This window comes from Dichotomopilus funicola (assembly GCF_033296635.1).
Source record: "Dichotomopilus funicola strain CBS 141.50 unplaced genomic scaffold C8A04scaffold_14, whole genome shotgun sequence".
Lineage (NCBI taxonomy): Eukaryota > Fungi > Ascomycota > Sordariomycetes > Sordariales > Chaetomiaceae > Dichotomopilus > Dichotomopilus funicola.
Window position 1 is genome coordinate 217,973 of NW_026944035.1, and position 15,976 is coordinate 233,948.

Below are 15,976 nucleotides of genomic sequence, written 5' to 3' on the forward strand. Positions count from 1 at the left end.
CAAAACGATGAAATTCGGTGGATGTGGCCTAGAGAACGATCATAATTGGCATTCCTGCTCGCCATCACAAATTTTGTATGTTTTCTTATGCGCATACTATGAAAATGCCATTTTCTGGGCCCCAGGCCGCTACTTCAGCCCCATGCATTCATGGAAAGAACAGGCTGCCCACTGGGAGGCTTCTCTTCCATCTCAGCCCCACCCGGCTGCTGCCTTCCGCTTCCAAGTCCCGACCTTCCCCAACACCCCTCGTTTTCAATGTTCATGGCTGTAACAGCCAAAGAGGGTCTCTTTTCGCTATCGCTCTCGCTATCACTGTCTTTGTGCTGTCAGTCAATTTTCTTTCGTTTTTGCCTAACTATACGTTCCGGTCGAACCTTACACACATCACCGGCCGATCCCCGTCACTACTCCCCATCTGCCACGATTCTCGGCGCAGTCTGGCCTGCCGATGATTATCGCGCCGTCGCCTGCGAGGGATACATCTCGTCAACCTCGGCTCCCGATAGGAAGACCCTAAGCCGAAACGAATACTTATTCCAATATTGACGCCGGTGGCCCGCCGCGGGTGATTTCAAGATGTTTGTTGATACTCAATTCCCGGAGCAACATCGCAAGAGGATCCGAGAGGAAGATGAAGAGGCGTCATCTGGCAGCCCAGTAGGATTTACCGAGCACAGAAATGTAAGTCGGTGATTTTGGCGGGACTTGCGAAAGTGACCTCCTTGTTTTGTTTGACCACCTCCGCGCCCGCGGCTGTCTAGAGCAGCAGGGAGCTGCACCTACGACAATGGCGGTCTGACACATTTGCAGAAACGGTTCCAGTCCCTCCCACTTAGGACGTCTCCGAACTCGAAGCGATGGATGGACCGGCCGAATTTCCCACTATCTAACCAGACCGTCGCCCCAACAAACCATGTCCAGCCCAATCTACTTCAGCAAGAGCCGGTGCAGACTCACATGTGGGCAGACGAGCCGGAACTTGTATCACGGAACCCACCATCTTCTGTGGTGATTAGCGGGGCCGAAGACGATGATATGGACATGATGGATACGTCGGAGCCAGCGGTACAGCGCACGCAAGCGGGGTTGCAAGTCCCGCCCAATCCAGAACACAATGTTTTCTTAGCCGACCAGAACGCACCCAGCGTGACCGGCCGCATACCGACACCAATTCACTGCACCTTCGCGGCGCAAGTGCGAGGAAACAGTTGGAGTGGAGGGAATGCCGTCCATGGCGACATTCTTGCGACGACGCCCGAAGAGCCGAATTCGGCAGCCTTCGGCAGCAATGGCGCAGTTGACCTGTCTACTCAGAAGTTCGCCTCGGCGACAGAGGCGTCTGCTATGGCTGATTGGAACATGGTCCAGAATAGGCGGCTTCCTTCCCCGATCAGCGAATGTGGCGCGGAAGACAGCCAGGGCAACGCAAGGATGGCACTCGACTCACCACCGTTACACGGCGGCCACTTGAGCCACCTTACCCACAAACATCCCCTGGTGGCCGGGCTTCCGCCACGTGCGAGCTCCGCGATGGAGGCGCGAACGATACGGGAAGACACACCCGGTATGGCTGAGAACCAGGTTGGTCGTGGCAGCGCGATGGAGCTCGAGTCCCCTGCGACACCATCACCAAAAAAGGGGCACACACGCTCTAAACACACTCTCAACTCGTGGACGGGTGTGCAGCCGGGTATGACGCGGTCGTTCAGCATAGGGTACCGGGCTGACTGCGAGCGATGCCGGAACAAGGTGCCCGGTCACTTCAACCACATCATTATCTCCTAGAAGGACTACTCGGGCCGTCATATGAGGTTGGTTAAGTCTGGCGTACCAAAAGTTCGGCCACCGATCAGCGCCTGCCATCTGCCAATCTTATAGACATGCACATGGCTTTGGGATTGGGGGGTTTCCGTCCCAGGTCTACCCTTTTTTTTATTTTTGACGCGGGGCCTAGGATGTGTGTTTGGGACACAGCCGTGCCTTTCCTCAGCTCCCCGCCTTTTGGTACCGTACGCTCCCTGACCGTTCTCTTTTTTGTTATCATGCATAAACTCTCTTTTATCGCTGGGGACACTCGTTTTTATACCCGCCCTATGCGTGGGGCACTTTTCTTTTATTCGACAGCGCGGATCGCGACAACTGGGACTTGGAGTTACTTGGGGTACTTATTTACTTACTCGCTTTTCGTTGTGGCTCCTGCTGGCTAAACTTGCGGCGTTTTTTTGGAGGGGGTGGTCGGGATATGGGCGAGAAATGGATTCGCCTTGTTTTCTGTGTCATTGGATGTATCGCTCTAGCGAGTAACTTGAGCCTTGGTATGGGCCGGGCGAACGGTTGACTGGGCAGCATGAAAGGGGAAATTAGGAGGATAGCGAAGTGGAATTATCGTCACTAGTGAATCGGCATTGCTTCGTTGCGTGTATAAGCGCCTCAGTGCCTAAAACCAACTGTTACTGCAAAAGGTGTAAACTCCGTACGGTTTCTATTTATCTGTCTGGTCGTCAAAACCTGAGCATGGGAAGAACATTACTTCGGATGTCAATGTAGAATTCCAACATTCCAGTGAGAACATCGGCAATAGCAATGGTTTGTATACGGATTGTTTATTTGCATAAATTCCACGCCGAGTAATGCAACTTCACCACCACCCGTCGTGCTCTTTTTGTGTCTCCCAAAATGCCCCCTTATTTGACTACACATATGGTACACTTTCCGGTTCTGACCCGCCGCCCAAAACTCCCACCTTCTCCCCCAGCCCATTTGCGTCTTCAGCCCGGGGCGTAATACGCAAAATTGGGCGTAATACGCAACAAGGGATCCGCTGGCCTCTCCTAGCGCCACTGTATAACCCATTAGAATCAAGGAAGGATATTCCGCTACACCTCCAGCGGGGGTCGTAACTACGTCCACGGCCAGTCCTTTGACTCTGAAGGGTTTTCCCTAGTGAATTTTCCCTTCCCCCCTTTTGGCTCTCCCGTTGCCGCCCGTTCACCAAGCCACCGCCACCAAGCTTACCACCATCCCTTCTTCTTCTCCCCTCCCTTATCATCCTGTTTCCCCGTCTCGCCCGCCCCTTCAGTCGCTGGGGCACCACCAATTTTGTCAAATGGCCCGCCGCGTTGTTGGTTTGCCTTCTCCTGGTCCAATGCTGACTGTGCTTTGGCCTGGAGCGCACTCGTGGACGTGGAAAGTATTGATGATTGGTTTCCGGAGGATGGGGTTGAGTTTGAGGATGAGGAGGAGTCGGTTTCGTCGGTCTTGAGGCCCGAGGTGATCCAGGACCAGACTGAGGTCTTGGGTTGGTCTTGCGGCGCGTCGGCTGGTTGCTGCTGGTCTGGAGAGGCGTCTTTTGGTGGCCAGGAGACGGTCTCGGTGACGGAATGGGGGGGTTGAGGCGGGGTTGATGGTGTAGACGAGGAGGAGGCGGTGGTGGGTTCGGGGCTGCCGAGGACGCTAAGATTGGAAAAGAAGGTGGTCTGACGGCCTGATTCGCGCTCGCGCTCGAGTTGTTCCTCGACCAGGGTGATTTGCTCTTCGGTTGCTTTGCCGGTCATGTAGGCGATGCGGGCGGCTTCCAGGCTGTTGGCCTCGAGCTTCATTTGTGCTTCGGCCCATTCGGCGGCGCGCTTCTTGTTGTACCGGATCATGTCATAGGCTGTGTAGGCTGTGACAACGCCCGCGACGACTGTGGTGGGTGGGCGTGGTTAGGATCTGAAATTCATGAAGTTTGAGGAAAGGAGAGGGGAAGGGAAAAAGGACGAGTTGCTCACCGGTAAAGCCAATTAGGCCTACAACGGTGATCTTATGCGCCGAGTCAAAGAAACGTCGGCTGTGATCCACCACTGCGTCAAACTTCGACACCTGTGCTGCCTTTGCCCTCTGGTGTGCTGCCCTGAGACGGGCGACCTTTTGCTCCGGAGTTTCGAAGAGAGCATCCCCGGCATCTCCACTCCCACCGGAGCCACCTAAGCCACCTGGTGTTGATGATGCTGCGCCAGGCCTCGGAGGGGTGAACCGGGGTGGTGGCGTAGCTGTCTTAGAGGTTGCATGGAGTGTCGTTGCTGTGAATCGCGTTGCGTCGGATGCGCTACGAGGGGTAGCGGCTAACCGGAGCGCCGGCCTCATCGTGATGGTGCTTGTTGTTCAATTTGTCGGCGCCTGTAAAGTGTGGTGGCCAGCCGTTTCTAGAGAACACGACGGAGGGGGAGGGTGCGTTAGTTGAAGCTCTGGGTTTTTGTTTCCCCCAAAATCTCGAGCTTGGGACATCCCATCTTTTGATCTCATCCAATGCCAAGCCAAAGTTTTTGTCTGGAGCTTTTGACCGCGGTCTTGGAGAACCCCGCACAAGCCACACTATCACTGCGCCACATTAAAGAAACGAGAGTCTGTGGCTTGATCGCGGGGCTGACTACCCCTGGCGGACCCACGTATGCCAGGTGCCGGTTTATCGATGGAAATTTTGGCGGGAGCTTTTGTCTGTCGCTCGTGGTTTTCGGTACGAAAGCAACGACCAAAGTCACGGTGCCCCGCCCATTGAGCACGCACACCTCACCGGCCGCCATGCGTCGCTTCTCAAGGTTACGGGCGCCCGCTCCCGCGGGCCTTGTTCCGTCAATACCCCCTTCGGGGGCACTTCGCGCGCCTGCAGCGGCCACTCGCTCGAGTGCCTCAACCCTCTCCCCACCGAACTCGACTGCGCTACACAGCAACCGGCAACCCCGACGCTGTCTCTCAACAAGTCCCCTTCATTACGCAAAGACTCAGGCCGAACCCGAAGCTGTCAAACCTCCTACCCCCGTCGTGGAACAGCCGGCCGAACCCTCCTACGAAGACGACGAACTCACCCTTCGCCCACCGATCGACACGCCGTTAGTCTACCCCCGCGGCATTATCGACGCGGAACCAGCATCTGCCGTGACCGACCCGACTTACACGCCTGCTGAGATGGCTACCGACCTGGCGGAGGTCGGCGGCCTGGGGGGCTGGTGGGACAACCCGGCACACTGGGGCAATGAGGGCGGGGCCGCGGCATACGTACAGTCGACTGTTAGTAGGTTTGGCCCTGTGGAAAAGATTACGGATCCTGCGGTGCTAGAGGTACTGGCTAAGCGGGCAATTGTGGAGGCGCTGACGGTGTCGTGGTTTGGAGGGGGCAAGCCGCGTGAACGGGTGGAGGCGATGTTTGCCCGTGTTGGTGCTGCAGACTACCTTGAAGAAATTGCGGGGGTTGAGTTGGTTGCTAAAGAGGATGGGGAGGTGGCGTTCAAGAACCTAGAGGACGGGAAGAGGGTATGGAGGATACTGCGGTCCTTGTTACCTACTCCCGAGCCGCGGGGGCAGAAAAAGGCAAAGGTGGCTAAGACGGAGGAGAAATTAGCGGAAGGGGAAATTGCGAAGGCCCCAGAACCTCAACAGGCTCCAGAATCTCAGGAAGCCGCAACACCAGAGCCTGAGATTATCGAAGCCGCAGAGGCGGCGCCGGTGGTTGGGATTCCTCCTGAAGTAGCGCAGGGGCTGGTGGGTTCCTGGGACAAGACGTGGAAGCAAGCCGAGCTGAAGGATCCTGTGGTGAAGTTCCGAGTGAGTGGCGCTTTTCTAACCTCCCCTTCCGCATCCTTCGCCACTCATTGAATGCACCCACTTACTCATCATCCACAGGCCCTCAAGCGCATTCAGCAACTCACCGGCCACCGCCTCGGCGACGGCAAGCTGCTCGCCGTCCCCACTCTTGACAACCTCATCAAGCAGCTGGTGGCACCGGCCAGAAGGCCATTGCTCACACAACTTCTCGAGAAGAACGAGTCGTTTAAGGGGCTACCAAACGTGCGCGTGTTCCCGCGGCGTGTCACACCCATCGACAAGGAGCAGATGGTAGGTCGCTGGAAGATTATCGTCAAGGAGCTCAAGCAGCGCGAGCTACCTATCACGGGTACTGGCGATTATAGTGGATCGGTTGAGAGGAAATGGTTGGAAGGAAAGGCGTAGACGGGGGAAACGACAAAACACAGCAAACACGGGCCGAAAAGAAAGAGGGGCCGGTGGATTGTTGTGGGCTATATGTGTACAATTATACCTCAAGGTGCGGCGGAGCTGTGTATCATGTATAATGTAGACAAAATTTACACATATGGGATGGTGACTTTGAACCTCCTTCTTGCCTCTGGCCGTGGTGAGCATAGCCTGGAAGACCGAGTTGGGGTCGTTTTAGACAAACTCATTATCGGATGAGGATTATAGATACTTGTGTACATACCTTGCCTCCCTCTCAAATCCTACACCGGCCCTTTATAACCTACCCTTCCGCTACCAGTTTCCAACAGCCCCCCCATCCGGCAAATGCCTCCCCGACCGCGGATGGTGCATTTGGGGGGGGTGCGGGCAGCACCAAGCGTGCCCGCTTCGTCCGCTTCGTGAGTTCGACTCACGGACGGGGCACCCAAGAAAAATCCATCTGGGTTTTCGTTGCTGTGTACAACCTCGCCGGAGGAAGTAGGCAGTGAGCTTTTTGTGTTTATTTCCCACCAAGGTTCCTACCTTGAGAGCACTGGTATACTACCTAGGTAGTATAGTTATCCTACAGTTAATTGGGCTAGTCTCGTTGGTAAGCAAGTATTATTCTCTGTATATCTATGTCGTGGTGCTGTCTGATATTTAAGGGCCTTGAGTTTGTTCAAGTTAGCGTTGTGATGTTTTTCAGTTGTGTTAGTTAGGTATGCAAGCCGAGACAAGAGAGCTGAGCGGGCGGGTGGGGTTGGCCAAAGCGGTGCATCTCACAACAACTGATGTGGGCTTGCTGCTTAACTAGATCATTATTTACATAATTTTGAAGCTACTACATAGTAGATATTCATCCTTGAATCTATTATTCATTCTTCGTTGATTTTTCACAATTGTAATAATTCGACTCACCAGTGAAAAATTGTTGGTTCGCACAAGGAGCGGTTTAATTTCTAAAGCGGGGGACTCGCAAGCTCTCGACACCCTATTCCCCAACCTGTCCAGAGATCCGGCCTTTAAAATCTAGGATTACGGGCGCCATAGGATGACGGACATATTACAGAAATTCACCGCGCTGGTAGGAGGCGGAATTAGTATCAGCGCAGACGACCGCACTACGAAATTGAGTGAACTCTTACCGGAGCTCCAGAGGGAGAATTTAGAGGTTCTCGCGGCCGTTGTTGAGAAGCTCGCTGATGCGGCACGAGATGGTGAGTTGTTTCCCCACGGGGTCTATACTCTATCCTGGTAGTAGTTACTTCTTCTGAAGGGCCTTTACTCACACCTTGGACCTCTGTCATTGGTCTTTCTAGCTTCATGGCGGAACCCCCTTGGAGATTCCGGATTGTTGGATCATATCCTATCAACCGTAACCGTAAAGGAGAGACCCCAACACCACTTGAACAAGCAAGCCCTGCGTCTCATCGGAAACGCATGTGCAGACAGCGGTAAGCTCACAACTTGGGTCCATCCGGCATTTGATATGGTGATATGCTGACGATGTGTAGACGAAAACCGCGCTCGGGTGGTTAAATCAGGGGCTCTGCCCAACTTTGTTGTAGAGATCATCCGTGATCCTCAGGAGGATGCCCTCCTTCCTTTTGCGCTCGCTGCGGCGTTGAACATTTGCGTTGATAACAGTATGTTTTGGCTCACTGCCTCGAAAAGCTAATAAGTTACTGACTTGACCCAGCACCCGCTCAGGAGCACGCCTCCCAATCTGGCCTGAGCAAGGTCCTTGTGCGCCTTGTCTCTGGCAACCGGCTGTCCTCAAGCTTGCCTGCCCTCAGCCATATCATGACAATTCTGGAGCTGCTGTCCAACCAAGGTAGACGCTCACAACATGTCGGCTCGGCTATGAGTACTGGGAACTAACAATGTTAGATGCCGAACCTAAACTCGCCGACCCAAACACACCCGCAGTCCTCCTAAGTCTCGCAGCCGGCGACAATTATGACGCCGACTTGGACACGTTCTTGGAAATCTGCTCCCCCGCACTCGCCTACCTGACCTTCCAGGATTTTCAGCCCATATTTGTCAAGAATGGACACCTCGAACTGCTCCAGCTGGGGTTCTCTCAGTTGTACACCCGGTTTGACCCCGAGGATGCCGCCGACCCAGACACCGCCAAACAGCTCAAACAAGTTGGGCACGCATTCCTCACCGCGTTTGCGGATATTTCGGCCCTGCCCAGCTTCTCAGCCACCTCCTCGCCAGATACCAAAGTATTCAAGACGCTAACCGAGTGGTTAAACACACACGCTCAACCTCACCTTCAAACGGCGGCCTGTTTCTCCCTCGGTAACCTTAGCCGTTCCGACGAGTCCAGCATCAGGCTCCTCCAGCATGTTCAAACACCCCTCCTCGACATCGTCACTCGCGCAATCCCTCCTCTTTCTTCTTCCCAAGTTACTGAACCCAAACCATCCGCCCCGCCTCTTCAACTCACGCACGCAGCGCTCAGCTTCCTCAAGAACCTCACCATCGCGCCCGCTAACAAACCCATCCTCGGCGCCGCACTCCTTGACCCAATCAATCCTCTCCTCCCGCGCCTTTGGACCTCCACCCGCACACAGCCCCAGCTGCAATTCACCGCCGTGTCGCTAGCCCGGCTCCTGCTGGTCAACTGCCCGTCAAACGTCCGGCTTATCTGCACCCCCAACAGCAGCAGCAGCAGCAGCGACAACACGGACAGCAGTCGAAGCAACCTAGCCCTACTCACCGACACAGCCTTCTCAGCCGACGAAGATCCTATCAAGATTGAAGCCACCCGCGCCGTCAGCCTAGTCTGCCGGGCCCTGCACTCCTCCCCGTCCGCAGCCGGCGACGGCGGCGTTGGCAACGAACTCCTCGACCCGTCCTGGTCGTGGACAGAAGACCAGCCAGACGAGACCAAGGAACAAACGGCCCTCGCTCGCTTCCACAAGTCTCACTCCCGTTCTGTGCTCCTCTCATCGCTTCGTCTGTTGCTTACTAGCACGAAATTTCCAACCTTGCGGTCTGAGACTATTTTTGTGCTGGCGTTGATGGCCAAGAGTGAGGAGGATGATGGTGCGAGGACGGTGTTGGGGGTGTTGCAGCCTTTTTCTCAGGGAGAAGTAGAAAAGGCGGGTGCGGGATGGATAGCGCTGTCTGAGGTGATCACGGGGTCGGCGGAGACAGAGGAGACCGTTGCGCTTGCTAGAGCCGTTTCTGCTTCTACTTCTGCTTCTACGTCGAGAATAGTGGAGATTGATGAAAACGACAAGGAGGTAGCGACGGGCAAAGGTGATAACAACGAGAACGGGGCCAGCGAAGGAGGGGTCACGGTGGAAAAGCTTAGCTTGGAAGCGCAACAGGTGGATTTACAGCCGCCACAGCTCCAGCAGAAGCAGCCGCACTCGCCGGCGAAATTGGCCGGGATGGACCGGGAGAACGGGATGGTGTTGGTTGCTGAGCTACTTAGGAGGTTCCCGGAGGAGCTGGCGGGTTTGAGGACGTCGTTGGAGGCTGTGCTGAATAAGGGTGCCGAATTGGTTGTCCAGAATCGGGGCGGACAGTGATAGCTTTTAGACTAGAAAAGGAGTTTTTGCCTGTGGATGTAATTAAGTAGCTTGACAGATCATCACGAAGACGCTTCACTGAAAATTTTGAACAGAAAACCCGTCAATTAGCCCCAACACCTAACGGATTGGCCTTCAGTCATGCTTTTGTTCTTTTCCTGTCCATTCATTTGCGATGCTCTAGCAAATCCCTATGATGCGTAGTAAAACTTTCTGAACCCTGTCCTGACGTGCACAAGTCTCCGAGACTGCACGGCCATAGTAAGGAGACGGAATCCATGTTCCTCGCCTGTTGGAAATAGGGGGGGGGCTGGTTTTATCAGGAAAAGCAGAAAGCGGAGACCAGACCAGAACCAGACCAGCCAAATGAACACCGGGAACCTTCCTATCCGTCGCTTCTGACCCGACCCGAAAAACCCATCTATTTCTTGGCGTTCTCGGCCTCGGCCTTCTCCCGCGCACGCTTCTCCCGGACACCCACCAGGCGGGCGTCCGACCTCGCCTTCCGCAGAGCCTTGTAGGCACCGCCCTCGACGTTGCTGGGCAGGTCGCTCTTGGAGATCTCGGAGAGGCCGGCGGCCACGGGCTGCGAGATGGCGAACGAGGCGCGGATCTGCTGTGTGGTCTCGGCGGTCTGCTGGTCCTTGGGGGTATCGGCCTTCTTGGGCTTGTTGGACTTGCGGGGGAAGACGATGAGGCGGTTCTTGTACTCCTTCAGGCGCTCAACGTTGGCCGCGAAGGCCTCCTCCGAGAGGTTCTGGCGGCGGGCATCGACGGAGATACCGATGGTGCGGGCATACAGCTTGGGGATGCCAGCAGCCTAGTCTTGATATTAGCATCGTGAAATCCCAACACCCCCTTCAGTATGGTGTTCGCTCCCGCTTGGATCGCTCTATCGTACCTTAAGCTCAGACAGGGTGAAACCACGGCCGAGGCGTGTCCGGCGGTTGTACTTGATGGTGCTGTGAAATCGCAATTAGACTGAGATCGCCTCATATGTGATCGGGTGCTCGTAGGTTACTAACGGGCAACGGACGACAGGGCGGAGCTTGTCGACCGGGCGGGGAGCGACCGCAACGGCCTTCGAGCGGCGCGCCTCACGGCGGCTGGCCTTCTTGCCGGGCTATATTTCGCATCATGCGTCAGAAACGTCTGTTCGTTGTTCTTCCCAGTGATAATTTTTTTGTCTCCGATATCAACGAACCTGGTCGAAGTGGCACCGCACACGCCGCTGCCACTGCTTGCGGAAGTCTGTAAAACGTCGCGTCAGTTTTCCAATTCTCGGCGGGTGGGAACAGTCGTCGTGATCGGGGTCATCGTCGTCGTCGGATCTGGCTTACGGGTGTTGGGAATCGTCTGGTTGTGCTTGATCGCCTACAGGTCGCATCTGCATCAGTGAAACGTCACAACGGTAAAAGGCATGAGCAATGCTGTCTTCAATTGCCATAAGAAAAACAACTCACCATTGTGCCGGTTGTGGATCAAGCCCTCGGTCCCTCTGGTTGTCGAAGAAATCGCCGGTCGTGAAGCAGATACAATTTGGAGGTCGCTCGCTTGGAGGAGCGCTCCCAAAATTTCGGCAGGGCTTGGAAACCCTATCGAGGGTGGTGTGTGGGTCTGATTCGCCAGCACCGTTTGTGGTGGGGTCGGCGGGACGCCAAGCCAACTTTGGGCGGGGACGGAGGGGCCAGCCGCCTGGCAGTTGGCAGTCGGTAGCACTTGCGTTTCATTGACTTGTCCTAAAACAGTGCATAGCTTGCCTCAGGTCGCCTATCGAGGTACATTTGAGTGTCTGAGTCCTCGTTTGATACCTCAGTGTCTACTTCTGAAATTCGTTTTCCCAACTTTCACGGTTTGACCACAAGAAGCTTGACCACTATTGAACGATCTTGGGGGCGAATTCTTCCTTCTAACCTTAGGGTTGACGACATCACATTGCCAGAAATAATCGAATTTATCCTTTTTCGGGGGAACACATTTTTGGCTTCAAACAACGGGTTAAACAGTGGTGCCTCATTCGAGTGCTTGGGCAAACCAAACACTCAGCATCATCTCCATTCTGTTAAAGCCTGGTTGTCAATTTAGACCTGAATTACATTGATAGTGGAAGAGGAACCCTTAGCTAGCTAACTAAAACAAGCTACTGATCTGCTCAAAGACGAACCCTCACCCCCCCTCGCTTCTGAATCCCTCGCTCCCGAGTCCCTCGCTTGATATCCTCCAACCTTGGCCATCTTAAACCCATTAACCAACCCAGTCTCAGCATCCCTCGTCAGCCCACCGCCCATCATCACGCCGCCCGATCTCATCGGCAGTCTCGCCAACGCCCTGCTAACCTTGTCATAGTCACCATAGAACTGGTGTGCCCGCACACCATCCTGGCTAGTACCGGGCTGAGTGAGTCCATGGCCCATCGCCACACCCCAGACCCCGCCGACAAAGATAGCATGCGCGTCTGGATCCTCGTCCCGCTCCAGCAGAACGGAGTACACCGCACCTGTGTACCGGACCGACCGCACGGCGATATCCTTGGGGAACACCCACGGCCCCTCAGAGTTAGTCGTAACAGGGTGCCATGGGGTGACCAGCAGCGCGGTGTTCCGTCCCTGGGCTCCTTTGTTGACATCGGGTCCGCTACGGCCGGGGACAAGACACATGCCGATGTCCTGTACCGGAATCCTCAACAGGGCCTGCACCTTTCTCGGTCCGCGGGGCGTGATCACCTCCATCCCTTTTCTGAGCTTCCCCACTCTAATGACCTTTGCGTCCGCCAATAACACGCCCATGCAGCCCGCAAAACACCCCCTGGCGGAATCATTATAGCTTCTCATCGACATTATCGAGTGGCCATTCCCATTATAATTCACGCCCCCGTTCCCGTAGCCAGCCGGCGGAGAATAACTGGGCGGGTTCTGAACCAGTCTCGGCACCAGGCTCCCTTCCGGCGGCGGTAGGGTATCAAACACCTCATCTAGGCGATCCCTGCACTTCTTGAACAACGGGCTGTCCACGCCGTACTGAAGGGGGCCAGGGTCCTTGAAGGAGTGGCAGATCTGTCGGGCGTGGGCGCCGGCAAGCGCGGGGAGGAAGTGTGCACCCCAACGCTTGAAGTGGGATTTGGAGGAGCGAGAGGCGCCATAGGATTCCGCGCGGCCGAGGAGGGCGAGGGGAATTTGGGCTGACCAGGTTGAGGGGTCCGTATTGGCACCGCTGGACCCGGATTCTTCGTCGTCTTCACTCATGTCAGCGGGGAGAGGGCCACGAAGGTCCTCCATGAGGGAGCGGCATCCGGCATGGGAAGCAAATTCCGGCCGGGAAGCAGGAAGGTCGGCAAGAAGGGACCGAAAGCGTTTGGAGGTATTGGGTGGTACGCTCTGGGGGGTTTTGTGCTCTAGCTCGGCGTTGAGGGGGAAGAAGGTGGAGAGGAAGGCGATGATGGCGGACCGGGAAATGTGATAGGCGATTTCGGCCGGGTCAAGGGCGGGCTGCGGGGGAAAGGTGAAGAGGTTCTGGTGGGCTACGGTTTGGTGTGTTGTTGGGGTGAACTCCTGATGCTCGAGAATGGCCGTTACCAGAGGAGACGGATTAACAGTGCCTCCCGCGGCGGCTGCAGCTTGGATCGCCGGAAGGAGGTCACCGTAGCGGAGGTAGATGTCGCGAGACTGGCCGTATTGAAGGTTGCCGAGGGGGATCGTAAGAGACATCAGGGGCTCGGGGACGTCGCCTTGAATATACACAGGCTCTTGTTGAACCACACTTTTCCCCGTGGTCTCCTCCAGCTTTAGGTAGCTGGGATATGTCAGGCGCAGTTTGGCGTTGGTGGCGAACGTGGACTGAAGGTTCGCGACCGCGTGAATGAACACGGTTCCCTATCTCTAAATTAGCGAAGCCAAAATGCACAGGGCCTTATTCACTCACGAGCATCCCGGCATCAGGAATAAACGAGTAATTCCCACCCCCGATTTCTGCAATCGACTTGAGCAGGCCCGACTTGAGACTGTAGCCGAACCCAAAGGTGTGAATAGTAGCAGGCAGAGGCATCATCGGTTGTAAGCTGGGTACGTATCCCTTGCCTGGAATGCACGTATTCGGGAGCCCGTCGGTCATGACTAGCAGGGCGGGGGCTCGGCTGCTTGAACCGGGCTCGAACAAGCCGAGGCCATCACGAACACCATGCCACAAATTAGTTACGTCCTCGGGCCTCATGGCCTTGATCTTCTCGAGTGTTGTGGCCTTGTTCACATTGGTCATGGGGGTGAGCTCTTGGACGACCTGTTTCGAGTCAGTCAATCTGGGACTATTTCCAGCTAGAATCTGTCCTCTTACCTTGGAATGGAGGGCGAAGGTTACAATCCCCAAGCGGTCGTTCTCATCTAGCGTCTCCACGATTGTCCGCGCTGCGTGCTTGACAAGATCCAGAACGGACAGACCGGCGTCTTCTTCATCCGGCTCGCCCGGTTTTGAGGGCGCAGGGGCTGGAGCGTTCATGCTTCCGGAGACGTCGATGGACAGGACAAGATCGCAGGGAACATGGTGGAGGCTGGCGTCCCGAGGCTCTCTGGGCGGCTGGATCTTAACGATAAGTCCATCGTTCTCGTTTCCGGATGAGAACGGGTGAATCTGGACTCGTGGTGCATCGCTTGGCTGCTTTGGGCTGAAGGGGAGCGCCGAGGTGTTCCCCTCTTCGTTTCCCCCGGGACAACTCCTCACCGTCCTCGTGAGCACCATGGTATCGTTGTGGGCTGGGCGTTTGGGTCGTGGTCTTTCGTTCGGGGACGGAGTGTTCCAGGGAATAAGTCGAGAATTCCACATGCACACAAGCGCAAGAAAGATGTAGCGAGAGAGTCAAGAGCTTACACAGGCAGGTCCCGCACTATTTATGGCTGCCGGACATGAAGAGGGAGCCAGTGTTTGGAGGCCCCATCACCAAACAATAAAATCATCTCTCTAATGCTGATTGGCCCTCAAACCTAAGGCGGCTCGGTAGGCATACTTTGCAGCATTACACCTCAAGCGGCAGCCTGCCATGGTGTTTGGCGCGCATTGCTTGCTGCTGTGACCTTTCTGTCCCGCATTGTGGCAGCATTATTGTTAGCAAGCAAGGCTGACTGGGAAGGCCTCGCGCCAACCGGATAGGGCTGCAGGGACCCCTTTTTGGCCGTCTGACTCCTCCGGAGACGCCAAACAAGCGGTTGAAAGATCCCCCAGGATTGCAATTGGGGGGCTTCAATTTCAGCCCCAATTTTTCTCAAGTGGTTCGTCGCCATGATTCATTTTCCACCCCTCCGAGGTGTTTGGCACGCTGGCACGATGGTGTTTCTCAAATGTTGGTCTAAAGACGAGAGTTTGGCGAAGATCCTTGCCCAAGTTGGCCGCCGCGCAAGCTTCATGATTGAGGCGAATCTGGGAGGCAGCAAAGACCTAGTGTAGCAAAGTCATGATTGACTCATTGCGAAGCGAGGTGTGGCAGGCGCGAGCTGCCGCTTGAGCTTCCCCAACTCCACGTTGCAGCCAGTCGAGGTGAGCCCCGCATCACGAAGCTTCCAACGGTGATGCATGTTTCGGTGCATTCAATGTTTGTGGATGTTTGTGGAGGAGGGCATCTTTCGGGACTTGCGGGGCCGGAGTGAGAGTAACCCGAATTGTTCAAGCGCTTCCATTCAAGGCAAACTGGACGGCCTCTCGCATTGGGTTATCGTGGACTTTTCGTCAGGGGGTTCGAACGACGTCATTTACGGCACGTGGCCTGTCGCAGAGTCCGAGGGGCATCTGTGACACCGGCTGCGGCGCTGCATCATTTTTGTCGGAAACTCATCAACATATACGACAGCTCGAAGATGCGTGGATGCCAGGTATTAACGAAGAGTTTGAGAGTTTGCGGCGATGGCCAAAGTGCAAGTGCGAAAGCACTAAAGGAAAGGAAGGAGCATCCCAAGGTGGGATGGGTGGGTCGTCCCCTCCCTCCGAGCAATTCCCAGGCCAGCCAGGGACAGCTTTCTCTTCAGTTGAGAACTTGAGAGGACAGGACATCGCCTTTTCAACCATCGTCTTGTCCAATCTGGGAGCGGCCTTGAACCTCGCACAGGGCCCCAAGATGGAATTGATATTCAACATCGAGGACCCTCAAAATCCCAAGAATCTGGGGAACAGCACTTCCCCCACTGATGTCATGCAAGGCTGCGACGGACGAAGCCGGCTTGCCCCCACGGAATACTACTTAGCAAATGTTTAAACCTCATGGCTTTGCTCTCATTGGTCGCCGACAATGGCCCCAGCCAATGAGAGACGCAGGATATGCTGCGGGGAACCGCGGCGTTGATCCCTGGCCAAATGCAGACAGGCACACCACTCTGGGCGCACGTTCGCCAGCCACTGACGGCCGTTTTGGCCGCCAATCTTGTGATTCTCAAACACATCAGCGCGTACATCCCACG

General features: G+C 55.5%; 4 protein-coding genes across 4 annotated transcripts; 2 read left to right on the forward strand and 2 right to left on the reverse strand.

Moving 5' to 3' along the window:
* Positions 1-579: 579 nt before the first annotated feature.
* Positions 580-1,788, forward strand: C8A04DRAFT_26613 (uncharacterized protein; the record flags this gene model as incomplete). Its single annotated transcript, XM_062779991.1, has 2 exons — positions 580-684; positions 814-1,788. 2 exons carry the CDS (start codon positions 580-582, stop codon positions 1,786-1,788), a joined length of 1,080 nt encoding a protein of 359 aa, XP_062638986.1.
* Positions 1,789-3,014: 1,226 nt separating this feature from the next.
* Positions 3,015-4,128, reverse strand: C8A04DRAFT_10533 (cytochrome oxidase c assembly-domain-containing protein; the record flags this gene model as incomplete). The annotated part of the gene is made up of 2 exons (XM_062776618.1): positions 3,015-3,688; positions 3,774-4,128. The coding sequence occupies 2 exons, from the start codon at positions 4,126-4,128 to the stop codon at positions 3,015-3,017; spliced, it is 1,029 nt and encodes a 342-aa protein (XP_062638987.1).
* Positions 4,129-4,563: 435 nt separating this feature from the next.
* C8A04DRAFT_35654 (armadillo-type protein) lies at positions 4,564-9,542 on the forward strand (the record flags this gene model as incomplete). The annotated part of the gene is made up of 8 exons (XM_062783249.1): positions 4,564-5,583; positions 5,662-5,984; positions 6,916-6,999; positions 7,045-7,211; positions 7,314-7,448; positions 7,509-7,640; positions 7,885-8,144; positions 8,235-9,542. 8 exons carry the CDS (start codon positions 4,564-4,566, stop codon positions 9,540-9,542), a joined length of 3,429 nt encoding a protein of 1,142 aa, XP_062638988.1.
* Positions 9,543-9,963: 421 nt separating this feature from the next.
* Positions 9,964-14,270, reverse strand: C8A04DRAFT_35655 (ribosomal protein L13e-domain-containing protein; the record flags this gene model as incomplete). Its single annotated transcript, XM_062783250.1, has 8 exons — positions 9,964-10,362; positions 10,444-10,504; positions 10,568-10,665; positions 10,747-10,793; positions 11,824-13,411; positions 13,461-13,814; positions 13,869-14,114; positions 14,253-14,270. 8 exons carry the CDS (start codon positions 14,268-14,270, stop codon positions 9,964-9,966), a joined length of 2,811 nt encoding a protein of 936 aa, XP_062638989.1.
* Between the last annotated feature and the right edge of the window lie 1,706 nt (positions 14,271-15,976).